General features: G+C 32.2%; 1 protein-coding gene across 1 annotated transcript; it reads right to left on the bottom strand.

The window, feature by feature from the left end:
* Positions 1-1294: 1294 nt before the first annotated feature.
* LOC128174373 (multiple epidermal growth factor-like domains protein 10) lies at positions 1295-22193 on the bottom strand. The gene is made up of 12 exons (XM_052839939.1): positions 22109-22193; positions 19334-19567; positions 12678-12932; positions 12157-12261; positions 10350-10490; positions 8868-9005; positions 7811-7948; positions 7537-7674; positions 7164-7301; positions 6885-7022; positions 2831-2936; positions 1295-2204 (listed from the first exon to the last, which is right to left on the bottom strand). The coding sequence occupies exons 1-12, from the start codon at positions 22191-22193 to the stop codon at positions 2039-2041; spliced, it is 1782 nt and encodes a 593-aa protein (XP_052695899.1). The 3' UTR covers positions 1295-2038.
* Between the last annotated feature and the right edge of the window lie 1855 nt (positions 22194-24048).

The following is a 24048-nucleotide window of genomic DNA, read 5'->3' as shown; positions in this document are numbered from 1 at the left end:
GTTGACACTATCACGCCATGGCGTCAACAAAGCAAAAAGATGACGTCACAATAAAAATAAAACCCTGCGCGAAAGCGTGCGTACTCGTTCTGTACTCGGCCTCGTTAAATCAAATTATGCATCCGTCTCGTAAGTTATATTTCCCCAAAAAAGTTACATATTATTTAGCTCAATCAAGTAAGTTTTTAATGAAGAAGTTAGAAATGGCATTTAATCAAATATGCTTTAATCCTTAGTTTACTTTTTTGTCTCGAACCGTATCAACCAACTAAAATAAATAATACAAAACATACGCCTTTCGATAATTTTATTATACACAACAATTGTAATACCGTCTTCCCAAGACACAAATTGTATTAAAAATAAAATCCGTTGAAAAAAAATGAAAATTTTTTACAAAGCAACAAACATGTCTTTCGTTGCAGCTGAGATGCCAAAAAAAAAACACGATAGAAACTTCTTTAAAAAATATTATTTAGTTATACAATATTTATTCTATCAAAATATTTGTTAATTACGTAGTCAATTTATAATTTGATTGTTCATGATTACTAGAAAAAAAATAAATGGAATTTCAAGCTATATTTTAGGCTATAGAGAGTATGGAAAAATCTTTACAATAATAAATGTTGCTATGAGCAAACCAGGCAAAAGTTAATTGATCTACATCAATGTTTATTTGAATGCAATATCTTTTAACAAAATGTGATGTATACGTAGAAATTTTATAGATCCTCAGAATAATAATTGTCACTAAACCCAAAAAGATAAAAACGTATTAATAGTAACTATTTAGGGTTTCTGTGAGTTTTTTCTGTGCACTATTTGCCTGTGATATCAGCATTTAAAAAGGCCCAGGGTTTAATACATACATATATTTCATGCAAAAATATCAATTTTGTGGTTAAGTAAGTTGGTATATGTAACTCAACCTTCTGTTCATAAAAAAGAACTATAGTCCTATCCATTGAAAGAGTACTCCAAGTATCCTGAATAATAACTTTTAACGGGAACAACAATATACGGCTAGTTTCAAGGTTACAATTAAATATTACACGAGTAAAATTTTGGTGATCCTGGACTGCTTGCCCCCGCCCCCCTCCTCCCCCTTACCACCCATCCCTTCTAGGACTTTGCCGTGAACATTTCTAGGCGGTCCGTTTGTTTTATTAAAGAAACGAATACAATTTAATATTTTTTTAAATGAAAAAAAATAACGTTAATTAAAACAAAGTATTGTTTTCATGATGTTTGGGTTGCTCAGATGATTCCCAATAACTGCATGTAGCATTAGCTTTATAATGCCTTTTATGCTTGATTAGTTCTGTATTGAAACCAAATTACAAGCTCGGAAGACCCTGCAAACCGCTGCGGAAGAAGTGCACTGATCGAACGGCAAAAACAAAACATGTGTAAAGCAAATAATCAAAGAATATGACTAACATAAAATTAAAAAAATAAAGGAATGTACACATATTTACAACGCACTGATACGGCGCACATTCCGTTTAAAATTATTGCATGGAATAACAAATCACAAGCTCGGAAGACCCTGCAAACCGCTGCACAAGAAGTGCACTGATCGAACGGCAAAAACAAAACATGTTTAAAGCAAATAATCAAAGAATATGACTAAAATAAAATTAAAAAATTAAACGAATGTACACATATTTACAACGCACTGAGAGAGAGAGAGTAATCAATTAGCATCTGCATTTACACTTATATAACTATATTATTAGAGTTGTTTATATAATAATTTGGAAGGTAAGTATCTTTATTCGGGTTTTTTTCTAAGCATAGTTCGGTTCATTATTACACATCTTTTTTTTGGTCCCGTTTCCTTTGGTATACCTATCCAACACTCTACCGATGGAACTAAATGGTTAACCCACTTGCCACAGCTTATGGAAATTTCCATATATACTCTTACTTCATTACACTGGGCCCAAAATAAGATGAATTAAAATCAACTGTGTATTTGAAAATTTGCCAGAAAGTATCAAAAATCGAATTGATGAAAGTAAATTGTAACAGTTTAAACCAGGCCTCTAGCATTCGTGTTGATATAAGATGGCTCTCCCATTTCCATATATTCGTTATCGTACGCCTTGTTGTGGAAAGCATCAAAAGTGTTGTTATACACAGCTGGAACCATTTCCTTATTTTGTTGTTGCATTGCGTTGTTTCTCGCTATTGACATCCTTTGTTTAAAAATATATGTTTCAATGTAAGAATCATTTGCAATAATGTATAGGAATGAACGCAACAGTGTTTATAGAAATATAGCAAAACTCGAATATAACGAACACAGATATAGCGAATTTACGGCTATAACGAATTATTATTCATGTCACGGCAAATTTCTTATATAAACCTATAGAGAATTGATGTATATAAGGAACAGGGTTATAACGAATTTACGGCTATAACGAAGTAATTTTAAGACCCCCGCTGGCAAAATTTTAACGTATTTTATCATGTTTTTCCATTTCATATTCCATTGAAGAAACATGCAATTTTAAGATGCATTTATAAAATACTTAAATTGAAAAAGTATACGGATTTTTAAAAAAAAAATGAAATGAAATGGTTATATTGACATTTTTTGTAAATGACGGTTATACTAATTTTATAACTTACGATACTTTAGAAAACTGTTAACCGGAAAAAACCCTTAATTATTTTATAACGAAGTCGCTATAATATTTTTAACGAATTCGTTATAAACGTATAGCAAATTACGGCTATAACGAAGTTTTTTCCATGGTCCCCTGAAATTCGTTATAAGCGAGTTTTGCTGTATTCACATTCTGTTTTAGAATCTTACCTTGTGAGTACAATATATAAGATTAGAGCTCCGATGATGATAACCAAGAAACATACAACACCGATCAGGCTGTATAGAGAAATCGCCATGACTTTTTCTTTATCAACTGTTAGTGAAATAGAGGACATACGTAAACAAAGAGATCTTGTAAAACAATATAATAAAACAAACTAAAGAGCAAAGAAACATTTTTTTTTGAAATTATATATTATTTGAAATTAGAATAATTTTAATTAAATTTGCATTACTACTTTTTATTGGCTTCACAGAACCACTTATTTAAATGGTAAAATACATCTTTGATATACATCGAATATCTATAAGAAGGAAATTATTTTGATGTAAAAAAGGAGATATCAATAGTTTAAAATAAACTGTGTTCGATCATATCCAAAACAATATCTTATGGAATTATTCGGTTAAAACGAAAATGTAAAAAAAACTGTTACACAAAGCATGATAGTTTCAGTAGGGCCAACCAAATAACTATTATAAAAATCATCGTAAAATGACAAGGCAATACTGTTAACGTATACAAATTGGTGGTTTATTTAGCGTTTTTTTGTAGAATGTGGCTTTTGCAAAATCAAGTACATTGCAACTGGTCATGTATGTACTGTAAACCAACTACTACTCGCGACGGCTATAATTCGCCAATTACCTGAGATGAACTGCGCAGCTATGTTAAGGCTGTCCGAAGCTAAATATATATATATCGAAAAATGATACTATTTTAATTATCGAAAAATACTTTAACCGAGCGAGTGTCTTTAAACTTTTATTACATTAATTAACAGTGACATCCAACACTATAGTTGATGTATTTTTGTGACGTCATATATTTCTCTTAAGCACGTGACGGGTGTATTCTAACACGGTAAATAATCTATAAAAATCGCATCGGTGCAAGTGAATAATGACATTAAATCAAAAATATTCTTATGAAAAATCCTTCGATAAATAATTTATTTTGCAGTTCTTGCTGGGGATTCATATAAATATTTCGTTTATTTGATATATTGTCAAAACATTTCGCACCGCCATCGAATTAGGCACATTTTTACCTTTTAGGCTCGATTTACACAAAATCTGGTCAATCGGTAAATTTCCCCCAGCAAGATTCACATTGGTACTTATTTTTTCTCCCGATTACACGTAAAATATACTAAGATTGTTTTTATCTTTCACTTGCGCCTAGCCGTTTTTTATATGCAAATACATATCACCATTCATTAGATTACACGTAGCAAGGGGAGTCTCAAAACCAATAGTTTATGAATAGTTATTTACCTATTACGAAGCTTTAATACGGTTGATTTTTTTAAACTCCATATCGGTGATATTGAATTTAGTATCACTAATATATTTAACAGTGGCTATGTAAGGGAATGAAGCGGTTTTATTATGCACAATGAATGTCACTTATGACGTTACGATACATTCCCTTAGAACGATCGAAAGGAATGCAGATCGTGACGTCAAAGTTACCTATGACGTCATATCTTATGAAGTACAGACACGTGACTTCCTACATATCACTGTGAAATTAATCGGGCAGCCTTAACATAGCCGCGTGGATCGCGGCGACTAATTTTTGGAACCAAACCTTATCCACACCTTAATTATAAGCGAGCGCAGCGAGGCGGCGCGAAGCGCCGCTCGCGTAGCGAGCTCCATTGACAACGTGTATGAGCGGAGAAAATTCGAGTTGAAATCTACACATTGTTCAAAGAAATTTTGATGAGGCCACGTGAAAGGTTCTATATATCCCAATAATCCTTTGCGGTGCATAACAACATGGTGGAACAGGAAGCGTTTCTAAGGTGAATTCTTACCTCTTAATCGTATACATCTATTTCATTTTTAACAACAAAAATCCTTTAAAAACACTCAAGTAAACAACACATATTCTTACGTAAAAAAAACTGTACCTATCTGGAATTTTGTTGACATATGACGTCATTTCCTTCCCCGAATTTTTCCGACAATTTACAAGAACTGTCGAGCGCAAAAGAAAGTTAAGTATGAGGTCACAGTGACTTCGCGCAATTTAAATTTAGAGGTAGATCAAGCATATGTACTGGGTGTAACGTGTAGTAAGTACTCAGTATCAGTGTTAATGGTGACTCTTCAGCTGATTTGTTTTGTTTTGATCATATATTTTTTGCTTAGTAAATACAGATGCAAGTTCCATACTTAACTGCATGACTGTCATATTGATTCAATTGTAATATGCACGCGTGAGGTAGGTGACAAAAAATTATTTAAAAAATGTCTTCAACGCATATATATATAGCATACAAAAATTAACAAAATTATAAACGAATTGGTGATACAGAGGAAAATAACAAGGAACAAAATAGGAAAATACACACTCAGACAAGCAATTCATTGTTTACTGATCTTAATTATCAATATTAAAAAGTAAAGGCATGATAAAATATGATTGTCTTTTAATAAAAAAAAAATCAAACAGCTTTGATTCAACATATTTTAATAAGTCTGTTTTACATTTAATTTAGGTTCAGTGGTAATTTGTTTATTAAGTGTATTAGCCTATAAGGGACAATTGGAATAACTGTTTGATAACTTCGGGTTCCATGCGGTGATAAACGTTTTCGAGACAAAGCCAAAGTTTTTAGGTTGGGACAAGTCAACAGGTTAAAGTTGCATTTAACACTGTTGAGAGATGTTTGGTTCCTTCTGCGCACGCCCCAACGGTCACACCGTAAAACATATTATAATACCCCCGCTCCGAAGGAGAGGGGTATACTGTTTTACCCTTGTGTGTCTGTCTGTCTGTCCGTCCGTAACAAAAATTTCTGTCACATTTCTCTCAGCAACTATTTATCGCAGATGCTTGAAATTTTAACACATTGTTTGTTAAGGCATGCCATATCGTGGGATATATTTTTGTACCAATCGGACGTCAACTTCCTGTTAAATGACGACTTTGCTTATTTTTTAACCAAAATTTTCAAACAAATTTTCGTCAAAGATTTCTCAGCAACTCTTTATCGCAGTTGCTTGAAATTTTTACACAGTATTTGTATAGGCATGCCATATCGTGGGATATATTTTTGTACCAATCAGACGTCAACTTCCTGTTAAATGACGACTGTTTATTTTTAGCAAAAATTTTCAAACAAATTTCCGTCAAAGAATTCTCAGCAACTGTTTATCGCAGATGCTTGAAATTTTTACACAGTATTTGTATAGGCATGCTATATCCTGGGATGTATTTTTGTACCAATCAGACGTCAACTTCCTGTTAAATGACGACTTTGTTTATTTTTTGCCAAAATTTTCAAACAAATTTCCGTCAAAGAATTCTCAGCAACTATTTATCGGAGATGCTTGAAATTTTTACACAGTGTTTGTTAAGGCATGCAATATCGTGGGATGTATTGTAGTACTAATCGGACGTCATCTTCCTGTTAAATGAGTACTTTGTTTATTTTAGCCAAAACTTTCAAACAAATTATCCTCAAAGATTTCTCAGCAGCTATTTATCGCAGATGCTTGAAATTTTAACACACTATTTCTTTAGGCATGCCATATTGTGGGATATAATTCTGTACCAATCGGATGCTATCTTTCTGTTAAATGTCGACTTAGCTTATTTTGCATATTCACATCAGAGCGGGGGTATCACTAGTGAGCATTGGCTCACAGATATCTTGTTACAACTACATGGCAAATACTGGTCTGTGGCGAGATCTATTCGTGACAACGAGGCTCTCGCGAACAACGAGAAAAGTTGTCACTCTAGAATAAAGGGTGGTTACAGTAACAGTATGCGTTACGTTAGAAACTTACAGGATTACGCTACTCAAGTTAAGGACAACGTCTTGCTTACAATTTTTCACCAAGTATCGTACACCACAATTAATTTTTTTTTGCAGTAATTTGTTGATGCTTATTATTAGTTAACAAGCCGGGAATGAATTTTATAACGTTTTAAGTATAAAATGACAGTTGGTTGTCTTCAAACTAGTTCGAAATTCAGAATACTACCCAAATATCCAGAAGTATTTAAAATATAAACACGAACCGTCCTTGCACAATCTTCCTGAATATCCTGCTTCACATCCAGTTCGGCAGGTTCCAGTGACGGAAGAACATTGTGTTGCATTATTACAGTGGCCACACGTCTCGTTGCAATTGTACCCATAATGACCAATGTCACAATCTGAAGAAAAAAAAGGAACGCCCTTTTATGTAAACATGTTTTTCTTTTCTTTGAGAGATTCTGCCTGATATTCAAATACAATAATATACATTAAATTAGATTTTTAAAGGAATTAAATTATCGATAATAATAGTGATATACGTTCTATGCACAGTCGTCCGCGATATCCAGCTGAACACCCTGTTCGACATGTTCCAGTGACATGGTTACACTCTGCCGGATCAATGCAGTGGCCACACGTATCATAACAATCATATCCATAGAGACCAATGCCACATTCTAAAGAATAACCCATATTTACATATTCTAAAATGTATAATGGGAATTTATCTTCACCCCCTGTTTTTTTCGCACCCTTCTGCCTACGTTGTCAGCGTGCGAATTTAAAACTAAGCGAATTCAAAGTTTTTCTTATTATTTTTTATGACATTTACACATGTGTCAGGGCGAATTAAACACCCCCCCCCCCCCACACACACACATTTAATGTTTTTTTTCTTCAAATTACACAAACCGTTCTTGCACAATCTTCCTGAATATCCTGCTTCACATCCAGTTCGACAGGTTCCAGAGACATTAGAACATTGTGCTGGTTCATAACAGTGGCCACATGTCTCGTTGCAATTATACCCATAATGACCAACATCACAGTCTGAGAAAAAGTAATACTATTAACTGTATTAAGTTTTATATTAACAATGTGGTGACTCTACTGAATATACAAACAAGCATTACTTTAAATACAATTAATTGACTTTCAAACATCATCAATAGTAATAGTGATGTACGTTCTATGCACAAACGTCCGCGATATCCAGCTGCACACCCTGTACGACATGTTCCAGTGACATGGTTACATTCTGCCGGATCAATGCAGTGACCACACGTATTATAACATGCATATCCGTAGAGACCAATGTCACATTCTGAGGAATAAAACACATTTACAAATTATATACTGTTTAGAGGAAAATTGTCGTTGTCACCCCCCCCCCCCCCCCCCCCCACCAGAGTTACCTGTTTGGCAGGAAAGGACAGTGGAATGACTTTAAAGGAACATTTTTACCAACAAAAAAACAAAACAAAAAAAAACCTCCCAAACCCCCCTCCCCACCCACACCCCCCCCCCCCCAAAAAAAAAAAACAACAACAACAATAAAAACAGAAAAGAGAAAAAAAAACCAAGAAGAAATGTGGAGTTTGTACCGTTTGAAACAAATGAAAACACACTGCACCAATTTACTTGTGTCCGCCCATAAAGATGACAAACAATGATTTATACTTTGCAATGCGTGTTCAGTTAATACTTTAAGACCTCCTCCGACCCGATCGTGATTGAATATTTTTAGGCTAATTATCGTAAATTTATACTCAATCAAATTATAATATCTCCAAATGACTTTAAAAAATTATCAATAGTAATTGAGCCTGCCAGTGGAGACATTCATAATTGAAAATCTATTCCAGTTGTGAACTGCCAACTTAGTAGCTGGTTTTCTTGTTTACACAAGTCATTCATACATCAAAATAAACCAGGTTTTATGAGTAAAAGACCTAAGGTAATTATAAATGAAACATGGCGTATTTATTACCGTAACACATCAAATTTAAACCAGGAGAAACGCTATGTGGCAAAACAACACGATGATTAATATTTTGAACGAGCGCAGATTTGGCGAAAAATATAGTAAAGTGTTGCACAACATTTTTGAGGTTTAATCATTATGCATAGTCTTATACAAAAGCACACTTAACTATTATGGTTATAGTTACGTTGTCCACAACTTTTTAACTTTAACGTTTCCCATTTCTTTCCTAAAACAAAATGCTTCAATTTAAACGTACCTTTTTTGCACAAACCTCCAGTGTACCCATTAGAACATCCCGTATGACAGATTCCACTCGTAGTGGAGCATTGAGATAGATCCATGCAATGACCACATGTCTCATTGCAGTTGTGTCCATAATTACCAATATGACACTCTGTAGGAAATGATGACAATATAGATAACTATCAAATCCATGACATAGATGTATGCAATGCGTATTTTTTATATGCCAATTAACACGACAAATTTGTAAAAACAACGAATGACCAAATAAAATGAGCAACAACTGGTATTTTTAATAAAGGTTAATACCTATTTTGTGGAGCTATAGAAAAAAGAAAATGGCAAAAATGAGACTTTTCGAAAATAATTTCTTTTTTGTTCAGAATACCAAAAAAAGTTGGTCGCCAAAGAAAATGAAATTTAAAATGCAATTGTATTATTAAGATATACTTTAAATTTTGTTGTACACGGCGAATGTGAATATATTTTGCTGTTTTGCTGTATATCAAGTAAAATGCACAAAAATATCCAAATCAATGGCAAAAAAAGACTTTACAAATATAAGTAACTTGACCTTTATTGAATATCATAAATACTTCCGGCTTTGATGGGTTTCGCCCAGAGTTTTAGGAGTGTTTTAAGTTGCCGATGATAATGACGATACACTTATATAAGAGAACAATTATGTTTAAATAACGTTTCCTTTCGATTGCGTTATATTCAAAACAATGTCCAGGACAAAAGAAACAACAGATTGAAAGTGAGTACAATATGTAAGAACAATTGAGACTTTTACAGTACACTTTCAAGTAGTTAAGAACGATGAATTGATCTAGACCTCTGGTTGCGACCCGATACATTGACCTTTGTTGAATATCACAAATACTTCCGGCTTTGATGGATTTCGCCCAAGGCTTTCAGAGTGTTTTAAGTTGCCGATGATAATGACGATACACATATAAGAGAACAAATATGTTTTAATAACGTTTCCTTTCGATTGCTTTATATCTAAAACAATGTCCAGAACAAAATAACCAACAGATTGAAAGTGAGTACAATATATAAGAACAATGTAGACTTTATCATTCCAAAAGTTTCAAGGGTTTTTCTTTTGGAACTATAACTAAAGATTAATACCAATCGCAAAAGATTGCCAATTGAATTTAGCACGCACAGAAAATTAATATTTTTTTTTCTTTTGACGTTTTCTTCGGGTAATTGTTTTCAATTGGTATTGCCTTATTTTATCTGTACCCATGATGAAAGTACATATCAGTTATGAAATATTAAACAAGTCACAATATTTTATTTTAAGATATTCAAAATATTATGTTTTTCAGGATGAACAGTTAGAAGTTTTGTTAAATTCATACAACGCCGTCAATTTCTTTTTCTATTTTGAAGAAAAGTAAAACGGCTATAATCTCGATAGAAACATATATGTACATTGAGTCTTCTCTTTCTAAAGAATACGTATAACTCAATAGACTGAAACCTTCTTTGCACGACGGTCCAAAATATCCAGCACTGCATCCTGTGAGACATTTCCCAGTCTCAGGGGAACATTGGGTTGGATCTTTACAATGACCACACATTTCATCATCGTAGTATCCATATGAACCAAATGGCCAATTTGCTAAAAAAAAATAACAGAAGAAGAAAGATAAAAAGTCATTTAAGTGAGCATCATTAAGTGAAACCATTATTGATTATTAATAAACACTGTATTTAAAACACCTTTAGAGAATCACAGAAGAGGCATTTTATAACCTTTGTATTGATGATTTCCATTGGAACCAGAGCAATGTGTTGTTGCATGCATGTTAAACTGGTTCTAAATTTTGATTTCTTTACCATTGAAAACATTTTTTTTTACAGAGGTAGAAGTCTATACATATACTCTATATGCACTTATAGATAAATTTTATTGTTATGAAATGCCTGTTTTTGAATTTAACAACCCCATTTTTTATACAACGTAATTTACCTTTAATTAAATGACAAAATATCAAAGGCTTTTGTTTGTTTGTTTGTTGGTTGGTTTTTGTATTTGTTACTTAAAGTTGTTTGGTGGTAGTAAGATACAAAAAGACTTTAAAACATGTTGAAAGATCATAAACGTGCTACAAATGTAACCCTTGCATCATTTTTAAACACAAGGAATTAAAAAAATATAAAATTCTAAAAGTAAGCCACTTAAACATTAAAAAAATAAAAAATAGTCAATTTACACTGTTTATTGAAAAGTCTAACTTTTACATTTTTGGCATTTTTCTGGATGGAAGTTTAGATTCGTTTGTTTGTTCGTTTTTTTTTTATTCGGATTATTATAATTATATTCAGTTTAAAAAAAAAAACTGTTTTGGTTGGATTGAAATAGTTAATATTGTATAACATAGTTTACTACCTCAGAATGCAACGGACGTGCAAACTGTATTAATGCGCTTGACTATACATATAAATATTGTTCTTGTTATTCTTCTCTCTTTAAAACGAATTTTTGATAAACTTAACCAGTAAAATATTAATTTATTGGAAATGAGTCTATCCTAATCATATTTATCCACTTAAACATGAAAATATAAAATAGTCAATCTACACTGTTTATTAAGAGTTTAACTTTTACTTTTTGCTCATTTTTCTGGAAAGAAGTTTAGTTTCGTTTGTTTGTTCGTTATTCGGATTATTATAATTATATTCGGTTTTAAAAAAGGACTGTTTTGGTTGGCTGATTGAAATAGTTAATATTGTATAACATAGTTTACTACCTCAGAATGCAACGGACGTGCAAACTGTATTAATGCGCTTGACTATACATTTAAATATTGTTCTTGTTATCCTTCTCTCTTTAAAACGAATTTTTAATAAACTTAACCAGTAAAATATTAATTTATTGGAAATGAGTCTATCCTAATCATATTTTACACCAGCTGCATAACATAACATACGTTTTTATAAGCGTAAACTATCCAAATTTATGTTATGGTCGTAAAACATTGGTAACAATTGAGTAACTAAAGAATTTAGATTTAAAACTTTTTTGCCTTGAAACACATCAATTGTATCAATAATTGCATTATATTGATTTCTGCTGAAAAAAAGTTTAAGGAATTACTGGACAAGGTATCGTGTATATAATCCTAGAAAACCTAAAAAATTATGACGTGCACTTGGGTGGTCTTTAAATCACTCAAAGTAATATTTTAAGAAAAAAGAACTATTAACATACACAATTCAATAGAAAAGAAAATAAGTTGCAATTATAAGACACATCATAAAAAGAACCTTGTTTATAAAATTACTTGTTTCATGGTGTGGTTCCATGTCTATATAGCTGGGTTTAAAAACCAGACAGGCACACATTATTGGATCCCATACATCACAATCCGGGTTTAGCGTTGGACACCCTTTAATAAAATCGTGATTAATACACCTCCTTTGTATTTCGATACGTTCATTTCTTTAACACTGTTATATTTTGTGTTTATTTAAAAATGCAAGTATGATTTTTTTTAATAAGTTAAATTGTTATATGTTGTTATACGTGTATTAATAAAATTAAATTCCGATTTTAGTTGAAACGCTTCCTAAAAAACTTTTTTTACAACGATTGAAAAATGAAGTTCTACAATTCATGTAATCAATCTCGTTTGCACAGATACCAGTCCGAGGTGGTCTTAATGATTGGGTAAACCAAAGTACCCAGTTAAAATCATCGCACTTCAAGGAGCCACTAGGTAATTCCCTTTCATATATAACCACCGTCAATAACGGGTATCGATGTTTAAACTCATTAACTGAAGTTTGATAAACCTCCTCTTACCATATACCTCTACCTCACAAAGATCGTTCTCGGCATTTATATTATAATCGCAAGGATAGTCAACTCCGGGTAATCTCTCATTGTAGTAGATGATATATTGTCCAAACACATTGCAAGTCGTGTTGAATACCTCTGGTATAGTTGTTTTATTGAACTGAGTGTCCCTAAAACACAGTGTTCCACGTAATCTATTTGTTGAGTTAGACACATAGAGCGAAAATCCTAAGAAACTGGATATTCTGTTGTTTGTTCCATCTGCATGTAAAAAAAAATGTTTCAAAATACTCTTTCGCATAATACAAATATAAAAATAAACACAATTGACAAAAGAGATAAATAATATTTTTATAGTGTTGAGGCCAGCGCAGCATAAATTCCATTGTACAAATTTCATTGTACATGCACACGGGTACATGGTACATTGTAATAAAATAAATCAATGCATATCAGCGTGGATAAAAAAGGTGCTCCAGTTAACATTTATAAACATCTCTGTTTTCCGGTGTGGTGGTCTCGAGGGCAAAGCCATTAACAATGATCACAATTTCACAATATGATTTATTGTAAACCTGCACATTTCGATTCGTACGGAAGCCCATTAAGGACCTATCAAAAAATATTTTTGAATTTGATATAACGAATTCTTGAATTTGTTAAAACGAATTTAAATCGTTATAACGAATTTTTGAATCCGTTATAACGAATTAAATTTGTTATAACAAATTTTAGGAATTCATTTAAACGAATTTAATCTGTTATAACAAATTCGATGAATTCGTTATTTCAACTTTTGAAATCTGTTTTAACAAATTAAATTTGAAATAACGAATTCTTGAATTCGTTATTTCAAAGAATTTAATTCATAATTTCTGTTTTTTAAAATCAGTTATAACCTATTTCATCCAATTTGTGGAAACAAATTTCATATTTTCGGGAACATATTAAACGGGGCGGACTTGTTCCATATCAGCGTACGACGAAATGCGCCGATCAATTGATCGGCGTTAAACGGTGAAATGGTAAATGAAGTAAACTAGCGTATAAACAAAAGTGGAGGAACATATTGTCACAGCTGTTGTTGTAACCATGGTACCAGATGTAACAATTCCAAAAAATTGTTTAGTCAATGCTATTAATTAATAAGCATGCTGATTTATTAAATGGTACTTGCAGCCAAGCCAATGTCGAACTTATGTCATAGAATTTATTTACCAGAATTTATTGCAAAACTGCACCGAAATCGATGCAAAAATAATGGAGTTACGCCTCTTTAAAGTGTCTATTTTTAAAATTTGCTATTCAAGTCGCCTTTTACCGATGAATACGATATCTTTAAACGCTTGCATGGGCATTATTCATATTTATTTTGGTCGGTGCGCGTTCAAATCCAATACAGCTTGAAGGGCTTGATGATAGATTTGCTATGCACGCTCCGACCGAAATAATCACCTAACAATATTCAAAGAATGATGCCTTTTTGCTTATATTTATATTATTTCCAATTTCTACACATCAAACCAACATTTTAAAACCACTGATTTTTTTTTCATGCATTGCACATGATATGTATTATTGCATCAAATACCGTTTCTCGGTTATGCTGTAGGACACGCCCATTTTGTGTCGCTCATAATTTATGAAATTATTGGGCTATATGTTTCAAAATTAATTTGTAATGTTATCACAGTAAAGGACACTTGAAAAATATAAATATGATATTTTATATGACAAAGCCAGGCATTATAACCAGGATGTGCGCATGCGTGAACCAACTTTCCATCGGGATTCGTAAACGTTTGGGAGGAAATTCGATAGCTTCTTAGAGGAACTTCGAACTGATGATAGGTGCTAAAAAAAAAAAACCAAACCAACAAACAAAAAAACGCGACTTATATATCATAGTCATTAAAAATAATAGGAATTGTTTACACTCTAAAAAAATTTAGAAATTTGCGAGGACAATAAAGGCAATGTTACAAGAAAACAATAGACACGTAGCTTCAAACGAGTGGGTGGGTGGAGGTGGCAGGGAGGGGCCTGTCCCCATGCAGTTGCCCCCCTTTCCCAGCATTTTCGGAGCATGTTAAAAATTGAAAGTGACTGGGAGGAAATAAACAGTGGAATTTAAGTTTGAGGTAAACTTAGCATTTCTATAGCTAACCCCACGGTCTACAATTTTCGAATTTTTGAGAAACATTTTTTTTTTGCATGTCAAGAATTGTTTGGCGATTCTCCAACCCCACCCCCCTCTTTTCACTTTTTTACGATGCCACCTGTCTGAACTAAATATCACAGTATCCTTACATATACCAGTAAGAGAGAATTGGGTTTACATATAAATCAATATTACTGTATCTCATTCAATATTCCATTCACCAGGTTCTATAAACACCTACGCTTAGATTCAATGTAAAACAAAATCCAAGGTTAGGAGGACACCGACCCCATGTAGCTCTATCCATAACCCCTCACCAAGGTCTGTGTGCCCATCACCAGGGTCAGAGTACGTATTACCAGAGTAGGTGTACGTACATGTATCACCAGGGTTTGTATATTATCACCATGTAAAATGTATATTTTACATGTTGCGAACATTTTCTATAGTTTAGCTTGTTGGTAAATTAACGTTGTTTACTCTTCTTAATTATCGTTAAATTCCTGCTGACTGTGATGTGATAGAATGTAAATAAATGTTTATCGCACGTATTAACTGTAACAAAGAAATAAGACATCAAAGTAATCAAGTGTAGCTTTAGGAAATATACTTATTATAGAAGGGCAGGATTGAAGGACAATGGTTTCAGCTAAAAAATGTGTGTTTGACACTAATAGAGTTAATGCAATTACATAACATATAGCGGATTAACGCAGGTGAATAAATGGGCGTTTACCTGGGAGATGGTCAGTTTAGGGATAAAGAAATATTCTCTGATTGGATGATTTATACATGTCAAAGGGTCACGCCAGTAAAATAATATATGTTTTACAGATGATTCTAAGTTAGTTGAAGGTAGTAGAGAGTCAGAGTTCGATAGTTAGAGGTTAAGAGTCAAGGTACAAGTCGTCCGTCTAATCCGTTACGTTTTCCCTCACTGCCATATGTAGGTTAACATTAAGTTAAAATTATTTATAAGCGAGTTTCCCCTTTTTAATGTGTACAGAGTGGAGAGTAACTGTTTGTATAATTGTGTTATTAACTGGAATAAATGTGGGAAATACAGCAAGTTTTGAGCTAATTCCCTAGTAATCGCCCGGTACAGAAAATACCCCATACGGTACAAACCCGGCGGTTATAATATTATGCATAACCAGATTCAGTATACCCATCACCACGACACTAGGGTCTCAATTCTTATCAATGTTTCTTTGTGCTCATTACCAGGGTTTATTTACCCATAGCCAGAAATCCACGTTACAGCACCAGGGTCTCAATGACTATCACCAGGGTCAGTGTACGTTTCACCGGGGTCTATATGCCTATCACCGGGGTCTGTATACTAGTATTTATTAATAGGGTCATAGTGCACATCACTAGCGTATGTATACCCATATACAGAATCAGTATACCCATCACCAGGGTCAGTTTACCTGTAACCAAGGTTAGTGTATCCAATTACAAGTGTACATGTATACGGGTTACCAGAGTCAGTATACCCATCACCTGGGTCTCAATACCTATCACAATATAGGTTTTGAGACCCTGGTAATAGACACATAGACCCTGGTAATATGTATACTGACCTTGCTTGTGATATGTCTACTGACTTGGTGATGGGCACAGAGACCCTGATGATACGATCACTGACTCTGGTGATACGTACACTGACCCTGATGATACGTACACTGACCCAGGTTATTTGTATGCAGACCCAATTGATGGGCACACATCGTTATATTGACCCAGGTTATGGGTATACAGACCATGGTGATGCAAACACTTCCCTGGTGATACGTTCACTATGCTATTAAACCATTTAAAAATCCTAATCCGTGGGGGCAGTGGGTTAGGTGAACACTTAACTTCAATTTTACAGTTTATTTCCTCCCTTTCATTTCAGTTTTTACCTGGTACCAAAAACATTGGTGTTTGGGAGGGGGGGGGGAACTCTTTCTTAATTCACCTTTTATATGTAAATTTAAGAAAAGTGTGCTGAAAGGGGTAGTCTCGTCCCCACTGCCCCTGCTCCACTCCACACACAACTTCCCCACTCCGATGCTAAGTGTCTGTTGTTTTCCTGTAACATTATTGTTTTCCCAAATACTAATATTTATTCAACATGTTGCTGTAAATCTAATGTACAGAACATTCCTATCACTTTTAATGAACATTTATAATGTAAAAATAGAATTTTCCTATACTTTTTTAAATTGCGCAAATATCAGTTCGAAGTTCCTCAAAACAGTGTTCCAATTTTCTCCAAAACGTTTACCGAACAGTTGGTACACGCATGCGCACATCCTGGTTATAATGCCTGGCTACGTCATTAAAAATATTATATATATATATTTATTTTAGGTTTCTTTACTGTGATAACCCAGCCCAATAATTTCACAAAATATGAGCGACACAAAATGGGCGTGTCCTACAGCATAACCGAAAAACAGTATTGGCTGCGCTGCGTAATAATTCAAAGCATGTGTTATGCATTAAAAAAATAGAGGTTTTAGAATGTTGTTTTAAAGTGTAGAAATTCGGAATAATATAAATATAAGTATTAAAGTAAAAAGGAATCATTCTTTGAATGTTATGAGTTGATTATTTCGGTCAGAGCATGGTCAAATCTATCATAAAGCCCTTCGAGCTTTATTTGATTTGAACACGTCCCTGCCAAAATCACATTAGACTGGTAAAACTCAACAAATAATTCTTGATTCTTAAATCAATATTATTCCAGACCGGTATTTTTTTTTAATATGGCGTAATCTCACGGTTTTGGTGATGAAATGAGATGAAAAATGCAGATATATGTTGATAAATCAACACGCCCATTGATTGATAGCATTAATCAAACAATTTTTTGGAATTATGCGCAAACACCCGTCGAAACAAGTCTGTATATATTGTATTTTTGGTGGAAATGCGTCGCTACATATATAGCAGTTCTTAAATGTTTTGTTTCTATTTATGTATGAATTCTAGCGAAGCCGATAAAGTAAGGTGTCTTTTGGAATTGTTACATCTGTTACCATGGTTACAGCAACAGCTGTGACAATATGTTCCTCCACTTTTGTTTTTACGCTAGTTTACTTCATTTACCATTTCGCCGTTTTACGCCGATCAATTGATCGGCGCATTTCGTCGTACACCGATATGGAACAAATGAAGTCCGCCCCGTTTAATCTGTTCCCAAAACATGAAATTTGTTTCCACAAATTGGATGAAATAGGTTATAACCGATTTTAAAAAAAACCGAAATAATGAATTAAATCTTTGAAATAACGAATTCAAGAATTCGTTATTTCAAATTTAATTTGTTAAAACAGATTTCAAAAGTTGAAATAACGAATTCAGCGAATTTGTTATAACAGATTAAATTCGTTTAAACGAATTCCGAAATTTGTTATAAAAAATTTGATCCGTTATAACGGATTCAAAAATTCGTTGTAACGATTTAAATTCGTTTTAACAAATTCAAGAATTCGTTATATTAAATTCAAAAATATTTTTTGATAGGTCCTAAATGGGCTTCCGTGGTATTCTCCAAATTGTTTTTTTTACACTTAAGGTCGCCTTCTCAGTCTTGACATTGTGACGTCACGGAAGAAGAGCAGGCACCACTCGACAGTTTCTATAAAATTTACGATGCTCCAAACCATTTGCCAAGAAACTTATGTAAATCAAATAGTTAAAACTAGTTTTTTAGAATCATTAAACTGTTTTATTCATCTTTTAAATGCATGGCATTCTTAAAATACATTATATCAGTTTTCACGAGATTATGACATTGGTAGCTATTTGTAATTTACACGCAATTGTAAGCAGGTATGGTTTATTAAAGGTAAAAATTCATAATGAACTAAACAAAAATTGAGATAAAACTTTTGTAATAAATATATGGTATGCAATGTTGATTTCAATACATTAGGGGGATTTTTTCAGAAAATGCAGATCTATAGTTATTAAATGCATTTTTTCAGACTCATTAATCATAATTTTATGATACTATCTTTTTTCCAATTTTAATACATTTGTGTTATAAAATGTTGATTTAAAGATTTTATGCAGATACAAACGACAATAGTCTGAAGACAACAAGATGAATTTCTGAGACCCATCTTCAGACTCAACTCCATTTTCATATGGTACGTAGCTTTATTCTTAAACTGACGTCATAAATAAATCATGATTTGGCGGAATTTCAGTAAAAAATTTGGAAAAAAAATTCTTGGCGAACCTTTGATTTTTAAAACAAAACCTAGGTTATTGAGAAACTTGGATAAATCGTGACCTTTGAAACAGAAGTATTGCCTTTCGCTTTGCATCATGTACTATTTTGTCTCTCGGTAGCACATCCATGAATTACGGCCTTTGACTCGAGTCAACAATTTGTAGGTTTAATTGAATGGTGTATAGTTAGGATTAGTGATAATTCATTTAGAGTGATATGCATATATAAGTATTTTGTGATTGGATTTCACAATAGATAAGTATTTACCCCAAGGTTGGTTTTCTGTCAGAAAATACAATGTGATGTGATCGATGTAATGAATGCTGCCAAGGTCTACTCTCCAGATGGCAGTTGCATACCCCCCTGCTGATACAGCGCATTGACCGCCATCAATGCTTAGGTCTGATTTGAGTCCATCTACTGCATTAGCTGCGTCATATTTTAAATTCTCTGTATCAAACGGATAAAGCTGATTTGCTGGTTTGAATAGGGCAACATTGTCTGTAGGAAAAATAAACTTATGAGAAGGTAATTTTAATCCCATCATTCAATAAAAGAAATGATATATATATATATATATATATATATATATATATATATATATATATATATATATATATATATATATATATATATATATATAAAATGTTAAAGAAGAGTTGATTAATATTTATAATGTCTTGTACTTGGTTCATTTGTCTTATCGATTGTACTTACTGACAAGAGAATTGCATTAATATTTGTAATTCACTTAAAATCAAACAAAGAAATAGAATAGGTTATGTATTTATTATATATAAAACCAGTTTAAAGTGGGAAATCTACAGTACAGCTTAATTAAGGTGGCTCTATACACCACTTTTTGATGATGCAGCACGCAAAAAAGTAAATCTCGAAGCATGGAATTCCGGTACTGGCTGATTTAAACTGAGGCGAATTGTATGGGGACCGCTCTTTCGAAAAAATTGTTAAATGAATAGATTTAATTTGATAATTGAAAAATTCATTACTTACAAGTAATGTGGTATGTGACACCTTCTCGTTGTGTGGTATTATTTATCGAAATAAACAATAAAATCAAGTATAATTTTTTAAATAGTTTCTTTCCCTGCATATATATGTTACAGCGTAGCGCAGTGGGTTAGTGGGGTCACTACAAATCTGTAGGTCATGAATTCGATTCCCGTTGAGAACCAAAAATTTTTCAACTTTCCAAAATTTTCTAAAACGTATTTTTTGGTTGAATACTGTGAAAGAAAATTCTAAACCAGTGAAAGTGTTTCAATTATAATATACTTTAATGCACATTAATATCGAAAGATGATCCTTACCACCTTAAGGGGATGGGAGGGTTGCTTTGAATTTATCTCAGTTTGGGATACATAAATCCTATTAGCCTAGTCAATTTTCCCCTTTATTTAGTTGACTTAGTTTTGCATTAAAGCTAATATATATTCACTTTTACAGGCCTATATTGAAATACGTACCCAGTATGTATTTATCATTCCAACATTATATTTAGGAAATTGTCTTCAACTCAGAAATCAAAAGTCCCCAAGTTGTTTGGGCCTTGGAACTTACAAACGATAACCCTTACTTGAGGAACTTTCATATCAAATAAAATTTGAAATATTTTTTGTGTTTTTTTCCCAATGATTTTCATTCAATTTTTTATGTCACAGTTATCAAAGTACATTTTCTTATAACATCAAGCAACTTTTTCAGATTATTTGTCAACAGAGTAAGAAAATATGAAAAATTATGTTTTGGGGAAATACTAAAAAAAATTGCAATAATAACATTTTTGAATGTTAAGAAGTGTTATATTTTTTTTATGTGTCCGAAGGAAATATCCATCATATGACAAAAAATTTCTCTCAATTTGTTAATAGCTATCTTTTTAAAAAATATTTTACATAAACACGAAAAATCATTTAAAAATTCTTTTAAAATACCTAGAGTATCCCTATCATCACTTTAATATTTGATAAATATATGTTTTGTGGTCTTCTATTGAAAATTGGAATAAAGTGTGGGTATATAGAGCCACCTTATTGGCTTAAACAAGCCAAAAAAAAATATTTTATTTGTTTTTGCTATATTAATCGATGATGGAAATGAATTGTGTTTAAGGATTCAATCAAGAGTTTCTGAAAGAAAACTTAATGTAATTACGCATCGTTTGTTTAAAATATTAATATGTTTGATGTCAGAATTGACCTCAATTAAAAGTATTTAGATCAAAATTTAAAAAAAAAATCCTGCTTTATTAACATATATGTACAGTTAAAGTATGATGTTCATTTTGGAGTGTTAGGGCATTTTTGCCTTTTTAATATATATCGTGGTTTTACAATCTATCCACAATCACATAAATTTATTTACATTTTATATAGTACAATCTAAGACCATTGGGGATAATATTTTTCTTCTTTCAAATATGTTTAAGGAAGACTCTGTATATTAAAAATATTACTAATGTGTGTATGATTTTACCATATTTCTTTGTCACATACATGTATCATGAATTATTATGTTGTTGACAAAAACGATACAACAGTAATTCTCGATGAAATTTAAACAGATTATTAATCTTTACGCCCTAAAATGTTATCATGTTCAAGAAGTAATTTATCGCTTAGAGAGAAGGTTCAGTTTTGGTGTTTAATAGAAATCTGACTATATCTGGATTGATTATATACATTTGGACATTTTTTTTCCTGCCGTCGTTTTTTTTTTGTTTTCTTAAAAACAATCATGTCTTTAAGTATGTAAGTTTTTAAGTTGATTTCACTTGCTTTTCTTTAATGCAGTATACAGTTGGGGTTTTGGGGATTTGACAAAATAGAATTAGTAAGTTAATACCAAAATATTCGTTATGCCATAACACAAACAGGCATTAAATTTGTGTACAATCCCAACGAAAAAGTTGAAAATGATTATTTAACTCTGATAAATAAAATACAACTGATAAAAAGAAAAATATGTGCTTGAACAATAGCGAGAATTCTTGATAAAAAGTAAACTAAAACATTAACTCACCATACGCCTCTGTTACATGTAACATACTGGACCACATGGACAGGAAACCAAAGAGACACAAATCATGACAAATCAGAAAGTACATCGTAGAATGATGCCGACTTTGTATTCTCAATCTTGCTGAAAAACTGACGATATTTAAAGGATAAATTGATTTTTAAAAAGGTAAAGGTTAAAGGGGACTTGTGTAAAGAGGCGTAGTATAGATAAGGAAGTTAAAGAATGAAAAACCAGCAATAGGATTGCCTGATGTTTTTTCATCGAGATCAATGCAATTGCAGAATTTCTGTATTTGTTATTTTTTCGGTGAGAGACAAAAATGGTTCTGTGTTATTTCCTGTGCTATCTTCCTTTTAATCAATATGAATAGTAAATACTAATAATGCAGACATTGCGATTTCTTACCGTTGCTGTTCTTAGATTTTAGGAACGCCTATTCCTTAATTATGATTCAATGTTAAACATGTAATAAAAATTATACATTTTTTTTTAAATTTCATAATCAGATGTATATAAGCTAATCATGATTTTATCTGAATAATGAATTTAGAATTGTTTACCATAACTGTAGATGTATAACATTGTAAATCACGCACACGCTTTTAATTGTACACGTACATGATATTATATGTTTTAAATCGATAAACGAAATATTTCTGATTTATTATTATTAGCGATAATTGATAAACAGCACACTTTTAATTCGAAATAATTGCCAATTTTCCATTGGTTTAAATTCCTTTACATAGAGAAACATGTAGCTCTTGAAGTCTGGAGGTGACAATACAACTTAAAATCATATATGTAGTTTGTTAGAATGTTAAGACAAATTGCTTCATTAAATCATAGTTTTTTGCTACACAAGTACCGCTATAGTACAGAGCGTCAAAATTCCTACACTATCATTATATTTTATAACGTAAAACAAAGTAAGTTCATACATGTTAGTTAATATGAATGTTGGACAATAATATAGTTTATATGAAATGAGATATTTGCAGTACCACATTCATATTTCTTTGATTTATTTCGGTAATATGTAAAAACATATCTGATGACGCCGTTTTGTCAGAGACGTGCGTCTTTAAGGAAGAAAAAAAATCAAATTAGAGAAGTTGTACAACTTAGTAACATGGCACCTTGTTTACACAAATAATATTCTGCTTTTTGTTTCCACAAATGTCTATTTCAAAACAAGGAAAACGTAACCAACTGTACCATAACTGGCATAAGGCAAACTAGAGATATCGCCATCTCCATTCGTATTTACAAGTATTGGTTTAAATTATAAATGCTTGCAATTTTTATTGACATGAGTTGTTACTAAAACGATTATTCTAGTATTCCCTTTTGTGTGTTCTTGCCTTCAATCAAATTTTTAATCGTACTGTCGAGATTGGGTTTAATTTCGTACAATTAATATACAGATTGTAAGTATATTACTTTTCAGTAAACTGTTTACAGTGACACATCTTTAAAAATATAAGATGACTGATTTAGCAGAAAGAAAGTGTAAAGTTAGCAAAAGTGTTCAAAGAAATGATAAATGAAATACAACTGTAGATTTTATACTTACTCGTTTAAGAACATATGAAATGTAAAAAAAACCTCAAATGAACAATAATCTTCATTAAGGAAAGTTTATAAGTGGCTCTCTTAATAACATTTGTAATAGGCTGTAAATCAGAGACCCCCCCCCCCCCCTCTCCCCTTACAAAAAATAACAAAAGAAAAAAACAAACAAACAAACAAAATGAAAAATTAAATTTTGCAACGTTACAATGCAATATGCATTTTTGTAATGTATTTTAATCTGTAGACATATCCCTTCACTGAAAACAACAAACCCTTTGTTATGAATATGCTTAATAACAGGATATAAAACCCCCAAGAAGGATTTTTTGTTTTCAGATGATTTTTAAAAAATCCGTGTATCGTTA

The sequence above is a fragment of the Crassostrea angulata genome, chromosome 2, assembly GCF_025612915.1.
Source record: "Crassostrea angulata isolate pt1a10 chromosome 2, ASM2561291v2, whole genome shotgun sequence".
In the NCBI taxonomy this organism is placed as follows: Eukaryota; Metazoa; Mollusca; class Bivalvia; order Ostreida; family Ostreidae; genus Magallana; species Magallana angulata.
The sequence above is the reverse complement of the archived record's forward strand: the minus strand, read 5'-3'. Positions and strand labels throughout refer to the sequence as shown.